This window comes from Myxine glutinosa, chromosome 12, assembly GCF_964187855.1.
Source record: "Myxine glutinosa chromosome 12, kmMyxGlut1.1, whole genome shotgun sequence".
NCBI lineage: Eukaryota > Metazoa > Chordata > Myxini > Myxiniformes > Myxinidae > Myxine > Myxine glutinosa.
Window position 1 is genome coordinate 57939208 of NC_136272.1, and position 27259 is coordinate 57966466.

Genomic DNA, 27259 nt, shown 5'->3' on the forward strand with positions numbered 1-27259 from the left:
GTTAAAGGGGCTACCACATCCGAAAAATTCTTACAGAACCGCCGGTACCACCCCGCCATACCTAAGAATCTCATCAGCTCTTTCTTCCCCTTTGGGACTTGGAAGCGATCGATAGCTTCTACCTTGGCGGTCACTGGTTGTACTTGACCCTGCCCTACTACATGGCCGAGGAACACTACCTGTGCTCTTACAAATTCACTCTTGGCTAAGTTGATGGTCAGACCTGCCTCGGACATCGTCTGAAAAAATGCATGGATTTGCTTAATATGGTCTTCCATGGTCATGGTGTGGATGATTACATCATCCAGATATGCCTCCACCCCCTCCAGGTCTGCAATGAGCCTATTAATCAGTCGTTGAAATGTCGCCGGCCCGTTCTTCAACCCAAAAGGGAGGACCTTGTACTGATATAACCCATTCGGAGTGACCAAAGCTGAGATTTCTTTGGCTCTATCGGTAAGAGGGATCTGCCAATACCCTTTCAGCAAGTCAAATTTGGTAACAAATTTAGCTGGGCCTATTCGATCAATACAGTCGTCAATCCTCGGGAGCGGATAGGAGTCGGTCTTGGTCACTGCATTCACCCGTTTTAAATCCGTACAACACCGGAAGCTGCCATCGGGTTTCGGAACCAACACACATGGGGAGCTCCATTCACTGTTGCTTGGTTCGATGATGTCATTGTCCAACATATATTGCATCTCCTTCCGAAGGTACTCCATCTTCACCGGGTTCATCCGATAGGGGTGTTGTTTCACTGGAGTGGCCTCCCCCACCTCGATATCATGATATACTAAGTCCGTACGACCAGGTACATCTGTGAACAAATGTTTAAATTCGAACATTAGGCTGGACAGTTGTCCTTGCTGTTCCCTGGTTAAATGACCTAACTTCTCATCCAAATGATTCAACACTTCGGTGTTCGTCAATTTGGGGCAGGCCTGGTCATCCAAGTTATCAAACTTCACACCGGCGTTTCCGTCCATTGTCACCGGTACGACCGGTGAGACAGGAACTACGTCTTCCACCGGTTCCCTCTCATGATATTTCTTCAGTCGGTTGACATGACACAACTGTCGCTTTTTTCGTCGGTCGGGAGTGGTCACCACGTAGTCTGTCTCATTCACCCTCTCCTCCACTGCATACGGACCGAAATATCTAGCCTGGAGGGGCTGACCTGGAACGGGCAGCAATACTAACACCCGGTCCTGAGGACTGAAATTCCTTATCTGCAAGGTCTTGTCATGTCTCTCCTTCATTTTCCCCTGGGCCCTTCTCAAGTTCCGTCGTGCCACCTCACACGCCTTTGCCAATCGGTTTTTTACTGTGGCCACATACTCCCTCATCGGTGTCTGGGACTCCTGTAGTAACCACTGTTCTTTCACCAATTTCAACGGTCCCCGCACTGCGTGTCCAAACACCAGTTCAAACGGGCTGAATCCCAAGGAATCCTGCACGGACTCCCTCGCCGCAAACAACAATAGGGGTATCCCTTCATCCCAATCCTTGGCACATTCAAAACAATACGTTCGGATCATATTCTTTAAAGTCTGGTGAAACCTTTCCAGGGCCCCTTGGCTCTCGGGATGGTAGGCGCTGGATCTTACTTGTTCCACCCCCAACAGGTGTACCACTTGCTGGAACAGTGTGGACATGAAATTGGTCCCCTGATCCGATTGAATGATCCTAGGTAGGCCAACCCAAGTGAAAAATTTAATCAAGGCCTTTGCAATAACTGCCGCCGTTATTTTCCTCAGAGGCACTGCCTCGGGGAACCTGGTGGACGCACACATGATGGTCAGTAAGTATTGATGTCCAGCTTTGGTTTTGGGTAAAGGGCCCACACAGTCCACAATGACTCGGCTGAATGGCTCTTCAAAAGCTGGAATGGGCTTTAACGGGGCGGGGGGGATTTTTTGATTCGGCTTTCCCACCAGCTGACAAGAATGGCAGGACTTGCAGAACTCCGCCACATCCCGTCGCAGTCCCGGCCAGAAAAAAATGTACCAATATCCTGTCACAGGTCTTGTTCACTCCCAGGTGCCCGGCCCAAGGGGTCTCATGTGCCAAACTCAAGATCTCCTTCCGGTACAGCGGTGGCACCACAATCTGATAGTGAACTTTCCACTCATCATCTGCGGGTACCTCCGGGGGCCTCCATTTCCTCATTAGGGTTTCCCCCTTAATGAAATACCCCACAGGTATCTTCGTAGCCTCTTCTTCCGTAACGGCTTTCTCAATTAACCTCTGGATCTCCGAGTCTTCGTGTTGTTCTTCCACTAGTCTCCTTCGGACCAGCGCGGTTTGCTCCACTTCGTTCTCCGCGGTCTCCGACGGACACTCCACGTCCCCTTGCGTTCCAGACGCTACCATTTCTCGAAATTCCTGGGAATCCCTCCCCTGGTTATTTCCCTTTTTCGAGTTGTCTTCCCGTACCTCTAAGGGTTCCAACTCCCCCTCTCTTTCTTCCTCCTTCTCTTCCGCGTGCTTTCTACCCATAGCCCGAGTCACTGCACAGGATGGAAAGATACCCGGAATCTCCATCTCTAACCGAGTGGTGTTATTTTCCTTACTGGGCTTGTCCACCATTATTGGATTACCCGAAACTCGCCCCCCGGCCAAATCATTCCCGATAATAAAAGAGATTCCCTCCACAGGAAGGGTGGCTTGTAAGCCTACGGTGACCGGCCAGGATACCAACTCAGAACTCAACTGGATGACATGAAGCGGAGCTTTAACATAGCCCCCGACCCCCTGTAAAAGCACACTAACCCCAGTTGCCGTCTTCTCCGACAATGGCAAAATGCCCTCCAGCATCAACGATTGGTGTGCTCCTGTGTCCCTCAATACCCTAACTGGCTTCTGGTTACTCGGGTCGCCATCCAGCGACACGAACCCCTCTGAAATGAAATGTTTGTAGCCCTCCTGAACAAGGTTCTCCCGGGACGCCTTACCTTTGACAGGGGAATCTTCCCCCAGCTCTGCTCTCCAAGAATGATTTCTCACACTTGCCAGTGCATTCGGAGTCGCACTAGACTGATTCCGTTCCGGGTTCTCCCTTTTTCGGAGGTAACATTGGGACATCAAGTGTCCAGTTTTATGGCAAAAAGCACAAGTAGGCCCGGGGGAGAACCTCGGGGTCGGCCTTGAGCCCCCCGAAAAATAAGTTTGTCTAGGGCCCGTAGCCCTCGGATTTCTAACCGTTGGGGTATCATAGTTGTCCCCATAATCATCTCGAGGCCGCCGCCATGTAAGGTCGTTCTCCGCACCGGGTGTTCCATAACTCCCCTGCTGAAGTCTAGGCGAGGAGTTAGGTTTGTGGACCCCTATTCGGTGGGTTAAGGCATAATCATCTGCCATGGTGGCTGCGTCCCACAACTTCGGTACTTTCTTTTCCTGCAGGTACACTTTGATGTCCTCGTGGACACACTGCTGGAATTCCTCCACCAGGATCAAGTCCCGCAATGTTTCGAAGTCTTTCCCGACTCCTTTTGACTCACACCACCGATCAAACATGTTTTCTTTCACTCTGGCAAACTCCACATGGGTCTCACTCTCCCTCTTCCTGGCATTCCTGAATTTTTGCCTGTAAGCTTCCGGAACCAACTCATACGCTTTGAGGATGTGCGTCTTCAGTACCTCATAATCTGCACATTGGTCCATTGGTAGCGCCGAATAAATTTCCTGAGCTTTCCCCACCAGCACACTTTGCACGAGTATGGTCCAGGCCTCCTCCGGCCAGTTTAATTGTCGAGCCACTTTCTCAAAGTGTGGAAAAAATTTCGCGACTTCCTTTTCACTGAACGGTGGAACCAGCCTCACATGTCTGCCCACATCCCAGGTTTTCTGGTTAGGTGTCGACCCCGTCAGCAAGGGTGGTGCCTCTCCCCGTTCTCTCATTAACTCCAGCTCCTTGAATTTGATTTCTTGCTGAAGCTCCATGTCACGTTCCTTTAATTCCCTTTCCGCTTTTCTCTCCTCTGCTTCGAGGTCCCTTGCAGCTCTCCTCTCCTCTGCTTTTCTCCCTTCTAACCTTTCCTGGAGTTCTCGTTCCACTTTCCTTTCCTCTGCTTGTTTCTCTTCTCTCCTCGCTTCTGCTTTCCTTTCTTCTTCTGCTAACCTTTCCTGGAGTTCTCGTTCCACTCTCCTTTCCTCTGCTTGTTTCTCTTCTCTCCTCGCTTCTGCTTTCCTTTCTTCTTCTGCTCTTTCCTTTTCTGCTTTCCTTTCTTCTTCTGCTCTTTCCTTTTCTGCTTTCCTTTCTTCTTCTTTTAACCTTTCCTGGAGTTCTCGTTCCACTCTCCTTTCCTCTGCTTGTTTCTCTTCTCTCCTCTCTTCTGCTTTCCTTTCTTCTTCTTTGATCCGTTCCTGGCTCCGTAATTGCAACTCCAGTTTCCGGAGCTCAACGTCTTCTGGTTCTTCGGGTAGCCACTCCCAGGCTAACTCGTCCCATGTTCCTAATCCCACCATAGATTGTATCACCGTGGCCTGCAACTCTGCCTTCCTCAAATTAGTTCGGACCTCCAAGTTAAAATGTTTGGCCAATTTCAAGAGGTCCGACTTTAGCAACGCTCGGAACTGTGCCTCACTCGGGGTTACCCCAAAGTTCTGTGCCACAAACGCCATGGTGCCTATCGTTAACACCTGTTAACCTTCACCCAAGACTTTACCCCAATTTCTCAAATTTTTTTTTTACCAATTAATAATTAATTAATAAATTTTAATTAATAAAAAAAATTATTATTTTATTATTTTATACAATTTTAAATCCCGGACGAGCCCCCAATTCTGTTACGTGGTCCCCTCGGTGAATACCTGGTCTCGGTGACCCCCGGACCGTGAGAGGAACTTCGCCAGAAAGCTGTATTAAATATGCGCTTTCGCCACGCAATCCATATGAATTTCACCCCAGAGACAACTGACGTTCAAGGATATATTTCAATGGGAATGACCATACAATTGCAATGACACAACCACGGAGATTTTCCCCGAGCAATCAACCATATACAACCATCAACAATTCCCAATTCACAAGCACTTTCCTATGAGTAAGATGGCCATCTTATATACGTGTGTCCCGGTGAGTACTCACGACACCCTTTTGGTCTCGGTCCCGCACAATGTCTCTGGGCCCCTCCTGACCAAGATGATGGTCGCCGTCACCGCACTCGGGCAGTAGAACGAACCCCGGGTGGACGTGTTTCCACCGGGCAGGTATCGTACCAGGCACCGTGGCTGCAGCCCCTCGTGGCCACGCGAAGCGGATACGGTAAAGCAAGCCAAACCCCACGCCGCTTGCAAGGCGCGTTAGGCCCCAACGTGCGACCCGCACGCGTCTGTTTGGACGGTGCCGCGAACGAGGCCAGGCGCGGGGTCGATGCACGGCCCCACGTCAACTTGCCGTCTCCACCGGGCAGGTACACGTCCCGGTAATTCCTCTCGCCAGACAGGCTTCGGATCGGAACGCCGCTTTTCCACGCAGCGCAAGGTCGATCCCACCTTTTGTCGGAGCGGGGCGAGGAAGAATAATACTCGTCCTTTTTTCCTCGTGTCTTTTCCTCTTCCGTTTCCGGTCACTTCCGTTTCCGGCCACTCCCTCAGAAGGGCTCCTGACCCTCCAACCACAACAACTACACAACAACTTAATATACTACACACGGATAAGCAAAGACCTGAATGGTAATTCACATACATTCACATAAATATGTAACACATGCCACAAGTACGCCACACGTAGGCCACACATAGGCCACACGCACGCCACACACACGCCACACGTACGTCACACACACATATGCCACACGCATGCCACAAGTACCCCACACGCACGCAACACGTTGGCCACATGCATGCCACAAGTACGCCACACGCACGCCACACGTACACCACACGCACGTCACACACATGCCACATGTACGCCACACGCACGCCACTCATAGGCCACAAGTACGACACACGCATGCCACAAGTACGCCACACGCACGCCACAAGCACGCCACTCGCACGCCACAAGTATGCAACATGCATGCCACATGTACGCCACACGCATGCCACACGCATGCCACAAGTACGCCACACGCACGCCACTCGTAGGCCACAAGTACGCCACACACTCGCCTCAAGTACGCCACACGCACGCCACACGTACACCACACGTAGGCCACAAGTACACCACAAGCCACAAGTACGCCAGATGTAGGCCACACACATGCCACAAGTACGCCACATGTAGGCCACACATGTCACAAGTACGCCACACGCACGCCACACATACGCCACAAGTACGCCACACACATGCCACACGCATGCCACATGTATGACACACGTACGCACACATACACACGCCACATGTACGCTACACGTACGCACACATACACACGCCACATGTAGGCTACACGTACGCACACATACGCATGCCACACACACGCCACACGTACGTCACATGTACGCCACAAGTACGCCACAGGTACGCAACATGCACGCCACATGCACACCACACCACATGTTTGTGTGTTTGTGTATTTGTTTGTGTGTTTGTTTGTGTGTGTTTGTGTGTGTGTGTTTGTGTATTTGTTTGTGTGTTTGTTTGTGTGTGTTTGTGTGTGTGTTTATGTGTGTTTTGTGTGTGTGTTTATGTGTGTGTTTGTGTGTGTTTTTTGTGCGTGTGTTTGTGTGTTTGTGTATTTGTTTGTGTGTGTTTATGTGTGTGTTTGTGTGTGTGTTTGTGTGTTTTTTGTGTGTGTGTTTGTGTGTGTGTTTGTTTGTGTGTGTGTTTGTTTGTGTGTTTGTTTGTGTGTGTGTTTGTTTGTGTGTGTGTTTGTGTGTGTGCTTGTGTGTTTGTTTGTGTGTTTGTGTGTGTGTGCTTGTCTGTCCATTCACTTATACTAGCCTACAGGTCACAATTTTAAACCGATCTTTACGAAACTTCACCAAATGGTGGAGTTCGTGGTCCGACAAAATCCTATATATTTTTGAGGTCAAAATATCAACATAGGCCAAAGGTCAACATAGGCCAAATTTCTAAAATTGTGAATTTTCATCCAATTAACTTAAACTTGGAAGACGATTTGCATATCAGGTCACATAATTCAACCACTAATTATTTTTGAGGTCAAAAGGATGGTCTACTGAGTGCAATTCTACATTGTTCTGTTTTGCCAAGTGTCGCTCTATGAGTGATTTGTCATTTGTATGTTACTTGGCAAAAATATATATATATATGTTACTCACTCCGGTTTGTGTGTTTGTTTGTTTGTGTGTTTGTCTGTCCGCTCACTTATACTTGCCTACAGGACACAATTTTAAACCAATCTTCACGAAACTTTACCAAATGGTAGTTTGTGGTCCGACAAAATCCTATATATTTTTGGGGTCAAAAGGTCAAAAGGTCAACATAGGCCAAAGGTCAACCACTTTTTTCAAATTTCTAAAATCCTAAATTTTCATCCGATTGACTTGAAATTTGAATAAGATATACATATTGGCAAACTGAATTCAACAACCAACTATTTTTGAGATCAGCATAGGCCAAAATGTCAACATAGGCCAAAGGTCAACAACCATTTCAAATTTCTAAAATCCTCAATTTTCATCCGATTGACTTGAAATTTGAATAGGATTTACATATGGGCGAACTGAATTCAACCATCAACTATTTTTGAGATCAACATGGGCTAAAAGGTCAACATAGGCCAAAGGTCAACCACTTTTTTTCAAATTTCTAAAATCCTAAATTTTCATCCGATTGACTTGAAATTTGAATATGATTTACATATCGGCGAATTGAATTCAACCACGAACTATTTTTGAGATCAGTATAGGCCAAAAGGTCAACATAGGCCAAAGGTCAACAATCATTTCAAATTTCTAAAATCCTCAATTTTCATCCGATTGACTTGAAATTTGAATAGGTTTACATATCGGCTTACTGAATTCAACCAACAACTATTTTTGAGATCAGCGTGGGCCAAAAGGTCAACGTAGGCCAAAGGTCAACCACTTTTTTTGAATTTCTAAAATCCTCAATTTTCATCCGATTCACTTGAAATTTGAATGGGATTTACATATCAGCAAACTGAATTCAACCACCAACTATTTTTGAGATTAGCTTCGGCCAAAAGGTCAACATAGGCCAAAAGTCAACAACAATTTCAAATTTCTAAAAGCCTCAATTTTCATCCGATTGACTTGAAATTTGAATAGGATTTACATATCAGCCAACTGAATTCAACCACCAACTATTTTTGAAGTTGTAAAAGGATGCTCTACTGAGTGCCATTCCACTTTGTTCTGTTTTGCCAAGGGTTCGCTCTCTGAGTGATTTTTCATTTGCCTGTCTGTTCGTACAGAATAAATATAATTATCTCTGCAACCATTGGTCCGATTGATAGGAAATTTTCACCATAGGTGCCCCTCCTCCTGTTTAATTTAAAAATGATAATTTTGATGTCACGTGGTATGGGCGCCATTTTGGAAAAACCGAAAAACTTTGCACCACGATATCTCCGAAACCACTCTATGGAAAAAAATTGAAACGTGGCTCATTGTAAAGAACTCTACATGGGCAACAACATACGTTCATGATGATGTCATAGGTTCCTTCACTATGACGTCATAATTCGACAAGTAAAAACTTCATCCGATTAAGATGAAATTTCTTGAGTGTCATCTATGGATAAATTGGTGGAGGAAATGATGACGTCATTGGTCACGTGATTCGTTCGCCATATTTGTTTTAAGACAAAAGCCTTAAAAAGCATTAAAAACACGTCCTGGCGAGGGTCTGCAATCTCTGATTGCTGTTTCTTGTTAATAAAGTTTGTGATGGAACACAAAATGTCACATGGGATATGTACACACACTAATAAACACAATGAGTAAACAACCTAATACTAATAAATAGTACAATCGCCCTCAGGGCGGATGTCGTTGAATGGCTATCCTCACCGATTTGGACAAGTGAATCACTGCAGTATATTGCATCGTGCAGCGAGGGTCTTACTAATCAGTTATAACAATTAATCTTCTTTGGAACGTACACTAGGTTACCAGTTGATAAATCGATTATTTCAAACTAGCCATTGATTGCGATATCGCTGTCGCCCCAGAGGCGTTTATACTATAGGAAAGGTTATATTTAAAGTTGCGTGAACTTCCGCAATTGTGAAGAGCGAAATCGGTTTTACTTTTCGTGGCTTCGCGAAACTTTCCGTCTTGTCTTGTCTTGTCTTGTCTTGTCTCGTCTCGTCTCGTCTCGTCTCGTCGAACTTGCGTGGGTTTGTGGTTTACTCCGAGGAATGCATTTATTTTCCGGTGCTTGGTTCGTTCGGTTGTGGCTGATGGTGGTGGTGATGTGGTTCGGATGTGGATTCGCTCTCGGAGGGAAACCAAACATGGTGTTTATCCTGACTGATGATCAGGACAGCGTGTTAGGAGGGATGGTGAGTCTGAACGATTCTTCTAACTTATAATTAATAGAATGAGTCTCACTTAATGTTTCCACGTGACTACGTGGTTATCGCAATGGGCAAAACAACGACAAAGATTTTCTTCTGTGAACCACCCACTTTTTTTTTTTTTAATACAAGATCGAGGCTCGTGTAAGAGCTAACATTAATCACAAAAAAAAACAAAAAAAAAAAACAAGGGCGGGCAACGCGGGTGGGCAATGCGGGGCACGCCTGTAGGACGGGCATTGCGGGGCAGGCAATGCGGGGCGCGCCTGTAGGGTGGGCAATGCGGGGCAGGCAATGCGGGGCGCGGCTGTAGGACGGGCAATGCGGGGCAGGCAATGCGGGGCGGGCAATGCGGGGCGCGCCTGTAGGACGGGCAATACGGGGCGCGCCTGTAGGGTGGGCAATGCGGGGCAGGCAATGCGGGGCGCGGCTGTAGGACGGGCAATGCGGGGCAGGCAATGCGGGGCGGGCAATGCGGGGCGCGCCTGTAGGGTGGGCAATGCGGGGCAGGAAATGCAGAGTGGGCAATGCGGGGCGCGCCTGTAGGGCGGGCAATGCGGGGCGCGCCTGTAGGGTGGGCAATGTGGGGCGGGCAATGCGGGGCACGCCTGTAGGGCGGGAAATGCGGGGCGCGTCTGTAGGGTGGGCAATGCGGGGCAGGAAATGCAGAGTGGGCAATGCGGGGCGCGCCTGTAGGGCGGGCAATGCGGGGCGGGCAATGCGGGGCACGCCTGTAGGGCGGGCAATGCGGGGCGGGAAATGCGGGGCGCGCCTGTAGGGTGGGCAATGCGGGGCAGGAAATGCAGAGTGGGCAATGCGGGGCGCGCCTGTAGGGCGGGCAATGCGGGGCGTGCCTGTAGGGTGGGCAATGTGGGGCGGGCAATGCGGGGCACGCCTGTAGGGCGGGCAATGCGGGGCGGGAAATGCGGGGCGCGTCTGTAGGGCGGGCAATGCAGGGCACGCCTGTAGGACGGGCAATGCAGGGCACGCCTGTAGGGCGGGCAATGCACGGTGGGCAATACGGGGAGCGCCTGTAGGGTGTAGGTATTCCCATTTGTACAAATGGCTCATGATGTGAAGAACCTTGGTTCAAACGACACATACCTGAGTATTTGACCAATGACTACTAATGACAGAACTGGACAGTCTTAGAACAAAAAAAAATAGGAGAGGAAGAGGTCTTTCACTTGAAGAGTCGTTAATACATTTGATGATCTCCTTGAATCTTTCACTTGAAGAGTACGGTAGTTCATACAGTACCTTCAGAAAGTATTGACATCCTTTGACTTTTTTACATTTACTTTTTGTTACAGTCTGAATTTAAAATGGATTAAATTGAGATTTCTTTTGTCACAAAGTTTTACAATATAACTAAAAATTAAATCCAGAAATATCTAATTTACATAAGTATTCAACCCCTGAGTCAATACTTTGTAGAAGCATCCTTGGCAGCGATTACAGTTTCGAGTCTTTTTGGGTGTGTCTGTATCAGGTTTGCAGATCTGGATTTGGGGAGTTTCTCCCATTCTTCCTTGCAGATTTCTTCAAGCTCTGTCAACCAATCTTCAAGTTCAAGCAATCAAAACTCAAGCAATCTTCAAGTCTTTCCACAGATTCTCAATGAGATTCCAGTCTGGACTTTGGCTGGGCCACTCAAGGACTTTCATGTTATTGCTCTGAAGCCATTCTAGTGCTGCTTTGGCTGTTTGCTTGGGGTCATTGTCCTGCTGGAACATAAATCTTCATCACAGTCAAAGGTCTTTTGCACTCTGAAGCAGGTTCTCCTCAAGGATTTGCCTGTATTTGGCTTCATTCATTGTTTCCTCTATCTTTACAAGTCTTCCAGTCCCTGCCGCTGAAAAGCATCCCCATAGCATGATGCTGCCACCACCATGCTTCACGGCAGGAATAGTATTAGATGGGCAATGAGCTGTGCTCGGTTTCCGCGAGACATAGCGCTTTGCATTCAGGCCAAAGAGTTCAATTTTTTCTAATCAGACCACAGAATATTTTGCCTCATGCTCTGAGAGTCTTTCACGTGCCATTTTGCCAACTCCAGGTGTGCTATCATGTGTCTTTTTCTCAGCAGTGGTTTCTGTCTGGCCACTCTCCCATAAAGCTTAGATTTGTGAAGTTCTGCAGAAACTGTTGTCCTTAGGTTCTTACATCTCAGCTAAGGAACTTTGTCGTTCCGTCAGAGTGGTTTTTGGGTTTTTGGTCACCTCCCTGACCAAGGTCCTTCTTGCCCGGTTGCTCAGTTTGGCCGGATGGCCAGCTCTAGAAAGAGACTGGGTTGGTCCATATTCTTTCCATTTCCTAATGATGGAGCTCACTGTGCTCGTGGGAACTTTCAACACTCTAGATTCTAGAAATTGTTTTTTATCCTTCCACAGATCTTTTCCTCCTCACAATTTCATCTCGGAGTTCTACAGACAGTTCCTTGGACTTCATGGTACACGTTCCTCCCTGATCTATGTGTGATCTAAGTACATGTTCCTGCCTGATCTATGTGTGAACCAAGTACATGTTCCTCCCTGATCTATGTGTGATCCAAGTACATGTTTATCCCTGATCTATGTGTGATCCAAGTACATGTTCCTCCCTGATATATGTGTGATCTAAGTACATGTTTCTGCCTGATCTATGTGTGATCCAAGTACACATTCCTCATCTATGTGTGATCCAAGTACATGGTCCTTCCTGATCTATGTGTGATCCAAGTAGATGTTCCTCCCTGATCTATGTGTGATCCAAGTACATGTTTCTCCCTGATCTATGTGTGATCCAAGTACATGTTCCTCCCTGATCTATGTGTGATCCAAGTAAATGTTCCTCCCTGATCTATGTGTGATCTAAGTATATATTCCTCCCTGATGAGAAGATCACAACAACAACAACAACATGCATTTTAAGACTATTTTCCCTGCTAGAGCGGGGGTTAGCCTTGCGGTCCCCATGACAATCTTCTCCATTTTGCCCTATTTTCTGCATCTCTCCTTGTTAACCCCCTTGCCTGCATTTCATCTTCCACCATCTTTAGCCAAGTCTTTCTCGGTCTTCCCCGTCCTCTACTTCCTACTACATTCATTTCCATCACTCTTCTCAACCAGTCACTTTCATCCTTCCTCAACACATGACCAAACCATCTCAACCTGTTCCTCTTCAAAGCATCCATCACAGGCTCTATTCCCATCATCTTTTGCAATTCATCATTTGTCTTCCTCTCTCTCAACGATACTCCACACATCCACCGAACCATTCGCATTTCCACCCTTTCCAGCCTTCGTTGCTGCTCTACGTTCATTACCCATGTCTCGCTCCCATAAATCACAACACTTCTCACACATGCAGCATACACCTTTCCCTTCAGCTTCAACGACACTCCCCTCCTCGTCAGCACGCCACTCAGTTCCCGAAACTTCTTCCATGCACATCTCACTCGAGCAACCGTTGCCGAGTCTGATCCACCTTCTCCATTCAGCATGTCTCCGAGGTAGCAAAATGTTTTCACACCTTCCAGCGTCATGCTGTCTCCAAGATCCAACTCAACATTTCCTCCATCTGCAGCTCCCTCTGTGCACACCTTACATTTGAATGTAGCTGCCACACTGGGTAATGACCCTCTTAGACCACTGCATTTTTGATGAACCCACTCAGCGCACATTGTACATTGAATGGAATTCACTCCGACACCCTTCCTGCACACAGCATATGGCCACTTCCCAGTTCTTTCCACTTCACCACATGCTTTACCACTTGCCATCACCTTCGTATTTCCGATATTCACCTTCAGACCTTTTGTCTCCATACATTCCTTCCACTTGTTCATCTTTTCCTTCAGTCCATCCATACTTTTCGCAATCAACACCAGATCATCTGCATACAACAACTCCCACAGTAAACCCTCCTTTACGTTCTGAGCCAGCACCTCCATCACAGCTACCAATAGTAGTGGACTTAGTACTGACCCCTGATGCACTCCCACATTCACCTCAAACTCACCACTGTTCCTGTCCTTCGTCCTTACAGCTGTGCGCGCTCTTTTGGACATTGCCCTCACGACTCTGATCAACCATTCCTCCACTCCTAACTTCCTCAATGCCCATGTCACTACTTCACGTGGAACCCTATCGAATGCTTTCTCCAGATCAACAAACCCAAGAAACAACTTCTTCCTCTTCTCCATGTACTTCTCCTGCAACTGCCTCACAATAAAGAGCGCGTCTGTCATTCCTCTTCCTGGCATAAATCCAAACTGCATTTCGTCGATCTTCACCTTCTTCCTTATCCTCCTCTCCAACACCCTTTCCAATACCTTCATTCCATGCTCCAATAACTTTATCGCTCGGTACGATCCACACTCCAGAGGGTCGCCTTTCCCCTTGTATAGAGGGACGAGGGTACTTAGTTCCCAATCCACTGGAATGCGGCCTTCTTTCACCACCAGATTACAGATCTCTGTCATTCTCTTCACACCCCAACTTCCTGCTGCCTTCAACATATCTCCAACAACTCCCGTTGGCCCTCCCGCTTTTCTACTTTTCATTGCTTTTATCACTTCCTCAACTTCTTTCTCAGTTATCTTCTCTGCCGGTCCTAAAACTGGGTTCCTCTCTATGTTGCCATCCCATTCATTCTCTGTGTTCAACAGCATTTCCATATATATTTTCCATCTTCCTTTAATTCCATCTGGGTCCACAATGATTTATCCCACTTCATCCTTCAAGCAACTCACCCCCATCACATCACACGTCTCTTTCGCTATCTGCTTTGTCATCCTGAATACCGCTCTTTGACCCTCTTCCGAATCCAAGTGTTCTCTGAACATTTTCCTACATGCCTCCTGCGCCTTTGCTACCTCTTTCTTTGCAGCCTTCTTGGCTGCCTTATAACTTTCATGCTCTGCTTTTTCTGCTCCCGTACCCTTCGTTTTCTGCCACTCCTTGAACTTCTTCCTCTTCTCGTCAATCCTCTTTCCAACTTCATCATCCCACCACCATGTTTCCGAGTGCCTCGGTGGTCCTTTTGTCCTTCCACATACCTCACCAACGGCTCCCAACAGACGATCTTTCATTGACATCCAACCACATTCAAGCTCAACCACATCATCCTCTACTCTACTCAGCCTCTCTTTTAATGCCTCCCTTACTGTCACCTCTTTCAACCTCCACACCTTCATTCTCGGTTGGTACTTCACCCGCCGAGCTCTCCTCGCACCTTTCACCCTTATGTCGCAGACAACCAAGTGGTGCTGTGAAACAGCCTCCTCCCCCGGGATCACCTTTGTGTCCCGGAGGTGCCCCCTATCTCGCCTACGCACCATCAGGTAGTGAACGGTTGTCATCGACCCACCTGACGTGTATGTAACAAGCTTATTATCCTCTTTCTGGAACTGAGTATTACAAATCAACAAATCAGCTCCATCAGCAAACTCCAAAATCCTTTCACCTTCTCCATTTCTCACACCATATCCATAACCCCCATGAACTCCCTCAAAACCGCCCATACTCCTTCCCACATGTCCATTTAGGTCTCCTCCTACCACAACAACTTCCTCATCTTTCACGTTTTCCATCAGCTTCTCTATCGCACACCAGAAGTTGTCCTTCTCTTCATCACTCCGGCCAGCCTGTGGAGCATATCCCGAGATGACGTTCACCAAGAGCTTTCCAATCATCATTTTCACCATCATCAACCTATCACTCACTCTAGTCACACTCACCACACTGTCTACAAACTTCTCAGAAAACAGGACACCAACGCCATTCACGCCCTCCGGGCACCCTTGCCACACAAACTTGTATTTCTGTCCCTGCCTACCATTCACCATTCTCACACCACTTCCCTTCCATCTCGTCTCTTGCACACAACATATGTCCACTCTTCTTCTGATCAATACTTCCACCACTTCTCCTGATCTCCCTGTCATTGTCCCTGCATTCCATGTCCCAAACCTCAGAAACCGATCTCCACTTCGGGCTGTACCCTGCCTATATGTAGTTGTAATTGTCATGGTTCTCTTTTTGAGGCAATGTTTTCATGGCCGGATGCCCTTCCTGACGCCAACACTCTTAGTCGCCTCTTCCGACACGCAGGGGATGAGAAGATCACTGTTAACACAAATAGCTTTCTTGAACTCTTCCTTGTCTTCTCTCCTTAGACTCCGATGAAGAAAACAAAGGCCCTGTTAGCCGATCTGGGGGTGACGTTCAGCAATGCAGTAAGTTCATTTTATCTCTTACATGCCAGAAGACCATGTAATTACTGATATGAGTGCACCCGTTTTATCTCGATTTTCACATTTCCAGTATTTACCACTTTGGCTTGTGGAACTATTTATCAATGGAAGACCTGTTATTATGTTTCATTTCTTCAGTTTTTGTTTTTGCTAGAAACTCCTGTTCTCTGCAGGAGTGGCAGGCAGTGCATGGGTGGAGGGGGTGGGGGCAGTGTAAGACCAGAAAGGAGGCGATCATAGACTGAGAATTTTCTTTCCATTTCCATTCCGAAGAGATTGAAGACCCACAACACACACCCACAAGTTGGACTTAGTCCGAAACGGGGGCTTAAGATTGGGTCTCGTCCGTCCGTCCGTACGTGCATCCGCAACCATGTCTCGGAGAAGTATGGACTGATTTTGTTCATACTTGGCACAGAGACAATACATGATGCACATCATTACTTTTTTATTATTATTACTAGCGTGACTCGGCGCGTTCCGCGCGCCTCACCACACGTCATTTCAGAGGGATCGGCATCTTTGACCATTTCGCTGTCTTCGGGGTCTTTTGGATACCCTGGGCATTTGAGGGTATTTTGGGTCTTTGCGGTGTTTTGTCTTCAGGGTCTTTTAGGTCGTCAGTGTCTTCAGGATCTTTTGGGTCTTCAGGGTCTTTTTTTCCTCTGAGTCTTTAGGAGTCTTTTGGGGGTATTTTGGTTCTTCGTGGTATTTAAGGGTCGTTCAGGTCTAAAGGGTATTTAAGGGTCTTTGGGGTCTTTAGGGTCTTCAGGGCGTTTTGGCTCTTTGGGGTGTTTTGGGTCTTCGGGGGTATTTTGGGTCTTTAAGGGTCTTTGTGGTGTTCAGGGCGTTTTGGGTGTTCAGGGTGTTTTGGCTCTTCGGGGTGTTTTGGCTCTTCGGGGTGTTTTGGCTCTTCGGGGTGTTTTGGCTCTTCGGGGTGTTTTGGCTCTTCGGGGTGTTTTGGCTCTTCGGGGTGTTTTGGCTCTTCGGGGTGTTTGGGGTCTTCGGGGTGTTTTGGGTCTTCGGGGTGTTTTGGGTCTTCGGGGTGTTTTGGGTCTTCGGGGTGTTTTGGGTCTTCGGGGTGTTTTGGGTCGTCGGGGGGTTTTGGGTCTTCGGGGGGTTTTGGGTCTTCGGGGTGTTTTGGGTCTTCTGGGTGTTTTGGGTCTTCTGGGTGTTTTGGGTCTTCGGGGTGTTTTCGGTCTTCGGGGTGTTTTCGGTCTTCGGGGTGTTTTCGGTCTTCGGGGTGTTTTCGGTCTTCGGGGTGTTTTGGGTCTTCGGGGTGTTTTGGGTCTTCGGGGTGTTTTGGGTCTTCGGGGTGTTTTGGGTCTTCGGGGTGTTTTGGGACGTCGGGGTGTTTTGGGACGTCGGGGTGTTTTGGGACGTCGGGGTGTTTTGGGACGTCGGGGTGTTTTGGGACGTCGGGGTGTTTTGGGACGTCGGGGTGTTTTGGGACGTCGGGGTGTTTTGGGACGTCGGGGTGTTTTGGGACATCGGGGTGTTTTGGGACACAGATAGCGAAAGAGCAGATGGCGAAAGAGAGGTTTGATGTGATGGGGGTGAGTTGCTTGAAGGATGAAGTGGGACCAATCGTTGTGGACCCAGATGGAATTACAGAAAAATGGAAGAGATATATGGAAATGTTGTTGAATACAGAGAATGAATTGGATGGAAACATAGAGAGTAACCCAGTTGCCGGACCGACAGAGAAGATAACTGAGAAGGAAGTTGAGGAAGCGATAAAAGCAATGAAGAGTGGAAAAGCGGGAGGGCCGACGGGAGTTGTGGGAGATATGTTGAAGGCAGCAGGAAGTTGGAGTGTGAAGGGAATGACAGAGATCTGTAATCTGGCGGTGAAAGAAGGCCGCATTCCAGTGGATTGGGAACTGAGTACCCTTGTCCCGCTATACAAGGGGAAAGGTGACCATCTCGAGTGTGGCTCGTACTGACCGATAAAGTTATTGGAGCATGGAATGAAGGTATTGGAAAGGGTGTTGGAGAGGAGGATAAGGAACAAAGTGAAGATCGACGAAATGCAATTTGGATTTATGCCAGGAAGAGGAACGACAGACGCACTTTTTATTGTGAGGCAGTTGCAGGAGAAGTACATGGAGAAGAGGAAGAAGTTGTTTCTTGGGTTTGTTGATCTTGAGAAAGCATTCGATAGGGTTCCACGCAAAGTATTGACATGGGCAATGAGGAAGTTAGGAGTGGAGGAATGGTTGATCAGAGTAGTGATGGCAATGTACAAAAGAGCGCGCACAGCTGTAAGGACGAAGGACGGGAACAGTGGTGAGTTTGAAGTGAAGGTGGGAGTGCATCAGGGGTCGGTACAAAGTCTACTACTATTTGTAGCTGTGATGGAGGTGCTGGCTCAGAACGTAAAGGAGGGTTTACCGTGGGAGTTGTTGTGTGCAAATTATCTGGTGTTGATTGCGGAAAGTATGGATGGACTGAAGGAAAAGATGAACAAGTGGAAGGAATGTATGGAGACAAAAGGTCTGAAGGTGAATATCGGAAAGACGAAGGTGATGGCAAGTGGTAAAGCCTGTGGGGAGGTGGAAAGAACTGGGAAGTGGCCCTGTGCTGTGTGCAGGAAGGGTGTCGGAGTGAACTCCATTCAATGTACAATGTGCGCTGAGTGGGTTCATCAAAAATGTAGTGGTCTGAGAGGGTCATTAACCAGTGTGGCAGCTTCATTCAAATGTAAGGTGAACACAGAGGGAGCTGCAGATGGAGGAAATGTTGAGTTGGATCTTGGAGACGGCGTGAAGCTGGAAGGTGTGAAAACATTTTGCTACCTCGGAGACGTGCTGAATTGAGAAGGTGGATCAGACTCCGCAATGGTTGCCAGAGTGAGATGTGCATGGAAGATGTTTCGGGAACTGAGTGGCGTGCTGATGAGGAGGGGAGTGTCGTTGAAGCTGAAGGGAAAGGTGTATGCTGCATGTGTGAGCTGAAGGGAAAGGTGTTTGCTGCATGTGTGAGAAGTGTTATGATTTATGGGAGCGAGACATGGGTAATGAACGCTAGAGCAGCAACGAAGGCTGGAAAGGGTGGAAATGCGAATGGTTCGGTGGATGTGTGGAGTATAGTTGAGAGAGAGGAAGCCAAATGATGAATTGCGAAATGATGATGGGAATAGAGCCTGTGATTGATGCTGTGAAGAGGAACAGGTTGAGATGGTTTGCGTCATGTGTTGAGGAAGGATGAAAGTGACTGGTTGAGAAGAGTGATGGAAATGAATGTAGAAGGAAGAAGAGGACGGGGAAGACCGAGAAAGACTTGGCTAAAGATGGTCGAAGAAGAAATGCGAGCAAGGGGGTTAACAAGGAGAGATGCAGAAAATAGGGCAAAATGGAGAAGATTGTCATGGGGACCCCAAAGCTAACCCCCCGCTCCAGCAGGGAAAATGGCCTGAAAATGCATGTTGTTGTTGCTGTTTGGGGTGTTTTGGGACATCGGGGTGTTTTGGGTCATCGGGGTGTTTTGGGTCATCGGGGTGTTTTGGGTCATCGGGGTGTTTTGGGTCATCGGGGTGTTTTGGGTCATCGGGGTGTTTTGGGTCATCGGGGTGTTTTGGGTCATCGGGGTGTTTTGGGTCATCGGGGTGTTTTGGGTCATCGGGTGTTTTGGGTCATCGGGGTGTTTTTGCTCATCTGGGTGGTTTTGCTCATCGGGGTGTTTTTGCTCATCGGGGTGTTTTTGCTCATCGGGGTGTTTTTGCTCATCGGGGTGTTTTTGCTCATCGGGGTGTTTTTGCTCATCGGGGGTGTTTTTGCTCGTTGTGCACCCGGTGAGTACCCGGTGTCTACCCTTCCCGGTGTGTACCCTGGTTCGAATAGGTACACCGTATCCCTGCGTGTCGTAAGAGGCGACTAAGGGGGTTGGCGTCAGGAAGGGCATCCGGCCATAAAAACATTGCCTCAAAAAGAGAACCATGACAATTACAACTACATATGGCAGGGTACAGCCCGAAGTGGAGATCGGTTTCTGAGGTTTGGGACATGGAATGTAGGGACAATGACAGGGAGATCAGGAGAAGTGGTGGAAGTATTGATAAGAATAAGAGTGGACATATGTTGTGTGCAAGAGACGAGATGGAAGGGAAGTGGTGTGAGAATGGGTGAAGGGTAGGCAGGGACAGAAATACAAGTTTGTGTGGCAAGGGTGCCCGGAGGGCGTGAATGGTGTTGGTGTCCTGTTTTCTGAGGGGTTTGTAGACAGTGTGTTGAGTGTGACTAGAGTGAGTGATCGGCTGATGGTGAAAATGATGACTGGAAAGCTCTTGGTGAACGTCATCTCGGGATATGCTCCGCAGGTTGGTCGGAGCGATGAAGAGAAGGACAAGTTCTGGTGTGCGATAGAGAAGCTGTTGGAAAACGTGAAAGATGAGGAAGTTGTTGTGGTTGGAGGAGACCTAAATGGACATGTGGAAGGAGTATGGACGGTTTTGAGGGAGTTCATGGGGGTAAAGGATATGGTGTGAGAAATGGAGAAAGTGAAAGGATTTTGGAGTTTGCTGATGGAGCTGAATTGTTGATTTGTCATACTCAGTTCCAGAAAGAGGATAATAAGCTTGTTACATACACGTCAGGTGGGGTCGACGACAACTGTTCACTACCTGATGGTGCGTAGGCGAGATAGGGGGCACCTCCGGGACACAAAGGTGATCCCGGGGGAGGAGGCTGTTTCACAGCACCACTTGGTTGTCTGCGACATAAGGGTGAAAGGTGCGAGGAGAGCTCGGCGGTGAAGTACCAACCGAGAATGAAGGTGTGGAGGTTGAAAGAGGTGACAGTAAGGGAGGCATTAAAAGAGAGGCTGAGTAGGGTAGAGGCTGATGTGGTTGAGCTTGAATGTGGTTGGATGACAATGAAAGATAGTCTGTTGGGAGCCGTTGGTGAGGTATGTGGATGGACAAAAGGACCACCGGGGCACTCGGAAACATGGTGGTGGGCTGAGGAAGTTGGAAAGAGGATTGACGAGAAGAGGAAGAAGTTCAAGGCGTGGCAGAAGGCGAAGGGTATGGGAGCAGAAAAAGCAGGGCATGAAAGTTATAAGGCAGCCAAGAAGGCTGCAAAGAAAGAGGTAGCAAAGGCGCAGGAGGCATGCAGGAAAATGTTCAGAGAAAGCTTGGATTCGGAAGAGGATCAGAGAGCGGTATTCAGGATTGCAAAGCAGATAGCGAAAGAGAGGTGTGATGTGATGGGGGTGAGTTGCTTGAAGGATGAAGTGGGACAAATCGTTGTGGACCCAGATGGAATTAAAGGAAGATAGAAAAGATATATGGAAATGCTGTTGAATACAGAGAATGAATGGGATGGCAACATAGAGAGTACCCCAGTTTTAGGACCGGCAGAGAAGATAACTGAGAAGGAAGTTGAGGAAGCGATAAAAGCAATGAAGAGGAGAAAAGCAGGAGGGCCGATGGGAGTTGTGGGAGATATGTTGAAGGCAGCAGGAAGTTGGGGTGTGAAGAGAATGACAGAGATCTGTAATCTGGTGGTGAAAGAAGGCCGCATTCCAGTGGATTGGGAACTGAGTACCCTCGTCCCTCCATGCAAGGGGAAAGGTGACCCTCTGGAGTGTGGCTCGTACCGAGCGATAAAGCCATTGGAGCATGGAATGAAGGTATTGGAAAGGGTGTTGGAGAGGAGGATAAGGAAGAAGGTGAAGATCGACGAAATGCAGTTTGGATTTATGCCAGGAAGAGGAACGACAGACGTGCTCTTTATTGTGAGGCAGTTGCATGAGAAGTACATGGAGAGGAGGAAGAAGTTGTTTTCTTGGGTTTGTTGATCTGGAGAAAGCATTCGATAGGGTTCCACGCAAAGTATTGCAATGGGCATTGAGGAAGTTAGGAGTGGAGGAATGGTTGATCAGAGTAGTGATGGCAATGTACAAAAGAGCGCGCACAGCTGAAAGGACGAAGGACGGGAACAGTGGTGAGTTTGAGGTGAAGGTGGGAGTGCATCAGGGGTCGGTACTAAGTCCACTACTATTTGTAGCTGTGATGGAGGTGCTGGCTCAGAACGTAAAGGAGGGTTTACCTTGGGAGTTGTTGTATGCAGATGATCTGGTGTTGATTGCGGAAAGTATGGATGGACTGAAGGAAAAAATGAACAAGTGGAAGGAATGTATGGAGACAAAGGTCTGGAGGTGAATATAGGAAAGATGAAGGTGATGGCAAGTGGTAAAGCATGTGGTGAGGTGGAAAGAACTGGGAAGTGGCCATGTGCTGTGTGCAGGAAGGGTGTCGGAGTGAACTCCATTCAATGTACAATGTGCGCTGAGTGGGTTCATCAAAAATGTAGTGGTCTGAGAGGGTCATTAACCAGTGTGGCAGCTGCATTCAAATGTAAGGTGTGCACAGAGGGAGCTGCGGATGGAGGAAATGTTCAGTTGGATTTTGGAGATGGCGTGAAGCTGGAAGGTGTGAAAACATTTTGCTACCTCGGAGACATGCTGAATGGAGAAGGTGGATCAGACTCGGCAACGGTTGCAAGAGTGAGATGTGCATGGAAGAAGTTTCGGGAACTGAGTGGCGTGCTGATGAGGAGGGGAGTGTAGTTGAAGCTGAAGGGAAAGGTGTATGCTGCATGTGTGTGAAGTGTTATGACTTATGATTTATGGGAGCGAGACATGGTTAATGAACGTAGAGCAGCAACGCAGGCTGGAAAGGGTGGAAATGCGAATGGTTCGGTGGATGTGCGGAGTATCGTTGAGAGAGAGGAAGACAAATGATGAATTGCGAAAGATGATGGGAATAGAGCCTGTGATTGATGCTGTGAAGAGGAACAGGTTGAGATGGTTTGGTCATGTGTTGAGGAAGGATGAAATTGACTGGTTGAGAAGAGTGATGGAAATGAATGTAGAAGGAAGTAGAGGACGGGGAAGACCGAGAAAGACTTGGCTAAAGATGGTGGAAGAAGAAATACGGGCAAGGGGTTTAACAAGGAGAGATGCAGAAAATAGGGCAAGATGGAGAAGATTGTCATGGGGACCGCAAGACTAACCCCCCGCTCTAGCAGGGAAAATGGCCTTAAAATGCATGTTGTTGTTTTGTTGTTGCAGCCTTATGCTGAAATCGTTTAAATTCATTTTTTCCCTCATCAATCTACACTCAATACTCCATAATGACAAAGAGAAAACAGGATTTTAGAAAGTTTTGCAAATTCATGAAAAAGAAAAAACTGAAATATCACATTTACATAAGTATTCATACCCTTTGCTATGACACTTGAAATTTAGCTCAGGTGCCTCCCACTTCTCTTGATCATCTTTGAGATGTTTCGACACCTTGATTGGAGTCCACCTGTGGTAAATTCAATTGATTGACATGATTTGTAAAGGCACACACCTGTCTATATAAGGTCTCACAGCTGACAATGCATATCAGAGCAAAAACCACGCCATGAGGTCCAAGGAACTGCCTGCAGAGCTCAGAGACAGGATTGTGTCGAGGCGCAGATCTGGGGAAGCCGACAAAAAATCTCTGCTGCTTTGAAGGTTCCCAAGAGCACAGTGGCCTCCATAATTCTTAAATGGAAGAAGCTTGGAACAACCAGGTCTCTTCCAAGAAGCTCCACCGATCTGGGCTTTATGACAAAGTGGCCAGACAGAAGCCTCTCCTCAGTGAAAGACACATGAAAGCCCGCTTGGAGTTTGCAAAAAGCACCTAAAGGACTCTCAGACTGTGAGAAACAAGATTCTGTGGTCTGATGAAACCAAGATTGAACTGTTTGGCTTCCGTCTGGCCACTCTGCCATAAAGCCCAGATCGGTGGGGTGTTGCAGTGATGGTTGTCCTTCTGGAAGTTTCTCCCATCTCCACACAGGATCTCTGGAGCTCAGCCAGAGTGACCATCGGGTTCTTGGTCACCTCTCTTACAAAGGCCCTTCTCCCCCGATTGTTCAGTTTGGCCGGGCGCCCAGCTCTAGGAAGAGTCCTGGTTGTTCCAAACTTCTTCCATTTAAGAATTATGGAGGCCACTGTGCTCTTGGGAACCTTCAAAGCAGCAGAGATTTTTTGTCGGCTTCCCCAGATCTGCGCCTCGACACAATCCTGTCTCTGAGCTCTGCAGGCAGTTCCTTGGACCTCATGGCTTGGTTTTTGCTCTGATATGCATTGTCAGCTGTGAGACCTTATATAGACAGGTGTGTGCCTTTACAAATCATGTCAATCAATTGAATTTACCACAGGTGGACTCCAATCAAGGTGTCGAAACATCTCAAAGATGATCAAGAGAAGTGGGAGGCACCTGAGCTAAATTTCAAGTGTCATAGCAAAGGGTATGAATACTTATGTAAATGTGATATTTCAGTTTTTTCTTTTTCATGAATTTGCAAAACTTTCTAAAATCCTGTTTTCTCTTTGTCATTATGGAGTATTGAGTGTAGATTGATGAGGGAAAAAATGAATTTAAACGATTTCAGCAAAAGGCTGCAACATAACAAAATGTGAAAAAAGTGAAGGGGTCTGAATACTTTCTGAATGCACTGTATGATGTAATAATGTGGGTGGAGGCATATCGGTCGACGTCATGACATCGAAGGGTGTTGTTCTTGTTGTTCATATAGCTGACCGGCCAAGGACAGGAATGGACATTTTTGTTGAGGATTCGGATCCCGGAATTCTTTCATCAAACTGAACACCAAATACTGCATCAAGTGATTCTTCACCATTGAGAGAGCCAAAAACGATCTGTTGCAGGATATCTCAAAGTTATGGATGGATTTGGATGAAACTTGGTGGACAGGTTGGGTGTGTGACAAGGAAGAAATGATTAGATTTTGATGAAGATGCGAATATCCAGATATGAGAAGATGACATTGAGAAAAAAAAAAAAAAAACACCTTTAGAGGCCATTTTTCCCCGCAAGCGGGGGTTGGCCTTTTTCGGGAACCGTGGTTGTTGTTGTTTTTCGGTCCCCTTTTTGAAGCAATGTTTTACGGCCGGATGGCCTTCCTGCCGCCAACCCTTTTTGCCGCCTTTAACGACAAACAGGGAATTACCAGTGAACTGGTCCTCAATTAGCCGACCTCGGAAGGATGACAGGCTGAGTCAACCCCCCTGGCGTTAATTCAGCGATCGACCGGGATTCGAACCCAGGATCCTAGGATCCTAAGCTGACACCCTAGCCGCTAGCCCAACACCAGGGTTTTGTGCCTGGATGCCTGGTGCCTGGATGCTAGCCCAACACCAGAAGATGACATTGAGAGATGTGCCAAAAACGATATATAGCTCGATATCTCAATAAGTTGTGGATGGATTATGACAAAACTAGGTGGATGAGTTGGGTTGGCGAGGAGGACAAACAGATTCGATTTTGGTTCACCTCTGGATCCAGATCAGGCCTATCAGTGCGATACAAATCCACGTAAACTGTTCAGCCTGGCCGAGGTATGCGCTCTACCGAGTAGTGTCGTCATAGTTTCCACTAAATTGGCCACTGTGACCTATTATATAAATTCTATGTACTTATTCCTTTTTATCTTTTAATGTGCTGATGCATCTTTATGTACTGAAAACCTTTTGTTTCAAACTAGGTTATGCTGACCTATAGCCTGTTTTGATAGCACCTCTTGTCTGGTCAAGCTCCCTTTGCTCTATAAACCCCGTGACCTCTCCCAGCTCCTGCAACATCTGTGTTCTTCCATTAATTCCTTCTGATAAACTCCCAAAATCCAGGCTGTGACCACAGCACACCTTTGTTGCTCTTGTCGTCCGTTTGTGGAATCTTCTTTTGGAGACTTTTCAATCACTCCCTTCACTCCAGGGTTTCAATCAAGCAGTGAACCACCGTATGTCATCCCCTATCCAGACCTGGCATCCTGTCTCTCTATTAAGTCTGCCAACCCAACCCTCGTTCCTGCTTGTGTTCCGGTCTCCCCCCCCCCCCCCCTCTCGCTTTCTGTTTTACTTTTCTGGTTTGTTCATTTTCTTGCTTATTGTGTCCAAATGTGGCCGATTGTCCCATTTTCATTCATTGCCTTTTTACTCATTTTTGTCCCACTCCTCCATGAGTCGAGATCTATAGTGTACGCACTCCATAAAAATACGCCAGCTGTTCTGATTAGTTGTACGAGCTTCATTCGGTTGCATGTACCTGATGCTTGTGTTCATGGAAACGTGGCCATTTGCACTTTCCATAACTATTCTTTTGTCACACGTTGTCGTATTGCTGATTTGTGGGAAAGCAGCTTTACCACAACGTGGCACATGGCCTTGTCTGTATCGTGTAATTCTATGAACGAAAACCAAATGTCAACACTATTTCCCATTCATGATCACATGATGGTGCTATATCCCTGCAGTTTGTGAGTTCACCCTTGTGCTGTCCCAGCCGGAGCAGCATTCTCACGGGCATGTATCAACACAACCACCATGTTGTGAACAACAGCCGTTCAGGAAACTGCAGCAGCACGGCGTGGCAGCATGAACGTGAGCCCCATGCATTCCCTGTATACCTGCAGAAGGCTGGCTACAGCACTTTCTTTGCCGGCAAGTATCTCAACCAGGTGCGTACAGCTAACCCATCGTTTACCAATTCATGGCTTTTGGCTTATTGGCGGTCTTGTTATGGTTTTTAATGTTGTATGGGGATGATGCACAGTATGGTGACAAGAAGACTGGCGGAGTGTCTCACGTTCCTCTAGGCTGGAATCGTTGGTACGGCCTGGTGAGTACTTTCTGTGAGCTGCTGAAGGATTGATACCTGATTTATTGATGCAAGAAAAGGTTCTGCTGCAAACACCATACACCTCATTTTGAGAGCTTGTTGAATGTCAGTTTCTTTCATATTGCATGTTGTTCCCAAAATAGTTTTATTCATCTTACTATAATTCACCAAATGTCTGTCCGTCTGTTCGAAGGTACCACAAAAACGGCTCAACCGATCAAAACGATATTTTGTGTGGGTAATCCTGGGACCCCTGGGAGTAAAATACGCCATTTCGTTTTTCCAATTTCAGCTTTGGTCTCCAGTATTCTCAGGTTTGGACTCCCGCATAACATTCGCGTTCGCATAACGTTCATTGTGACGATGTTCTCATTGTGATGATGTATGTGTTCACAGTAGTGTTTGACGTGACGGTGTGAACGTAATTTCGTAATGTTTTTCGTTTCGTAATCCTTTAATGAACGTTTTATGTTTAATGAACGTTTAATGCCCTTCGATGTCCGGGGCCGCACCTGCGCTGCACTGGACGGGCCAGCGTGTACCTTGCCCTTCGCCGTCAGGCTCGGGTAAACCGCTGAGCCCCATCCGTGATGGGGACTGGGGCTTGAGACAGTGTCCTTCATTAAAAGTATCATAAACGCTGTCTCCATCGATCTTGCCAAGGCCGTAACAGCCGTAACGTTTAAAAAATTAAACTCAAAATTTGATATTGGGTCATTAATGGTGGAACTTTTTGCCATCTTTCAACATTTGGTGAGAAACGTGGGGATTTGCGATGGCGCGCCATTGACTTCACGCTCGTTGGTTTTATTATTGGAGTAACAGACAAATCCTGAACCGGAACAGCATTTTTAGTTTCTGCGGTGCCCTAAGGTTCGGATAAAAGTG

General features: G+C 47.4%; 1 protein-coding gene across 1 annotated transcript in view; it reads left to right on the forward strand.

Moving 5' to 3' along the window:
- Positions 1 to 9116: 9116 nt before the first annotated feature.
- Positions 9117 to 27259, forward strand: part of GNS (glucosamine (N-acetyl)-6-sulfatase) — a 72210-nt gene continuing 54067 nt past the window's right edge. The window contains exons 1-4 of the mRNA XM_068131738.2: positions 9117 to 9437; positions 15613 to 15672; positions 26007 to 26210; positions 26306 to 26371. Coding sequence (XP_067987839.1) covers positions 9294 to 9437; positions 15613 to 15672; positions 26007 to 26210; positions 26306 to 26371 — 474 coding nt within the window. The 5' untranslated portion in view covers positions 9117 to 9293. The remainder of the gene's footprint in view (positions 9438 to 15612; positions 15673 to 26006; positions 26211 to 26305; positions 26372 to 27259) is intronic.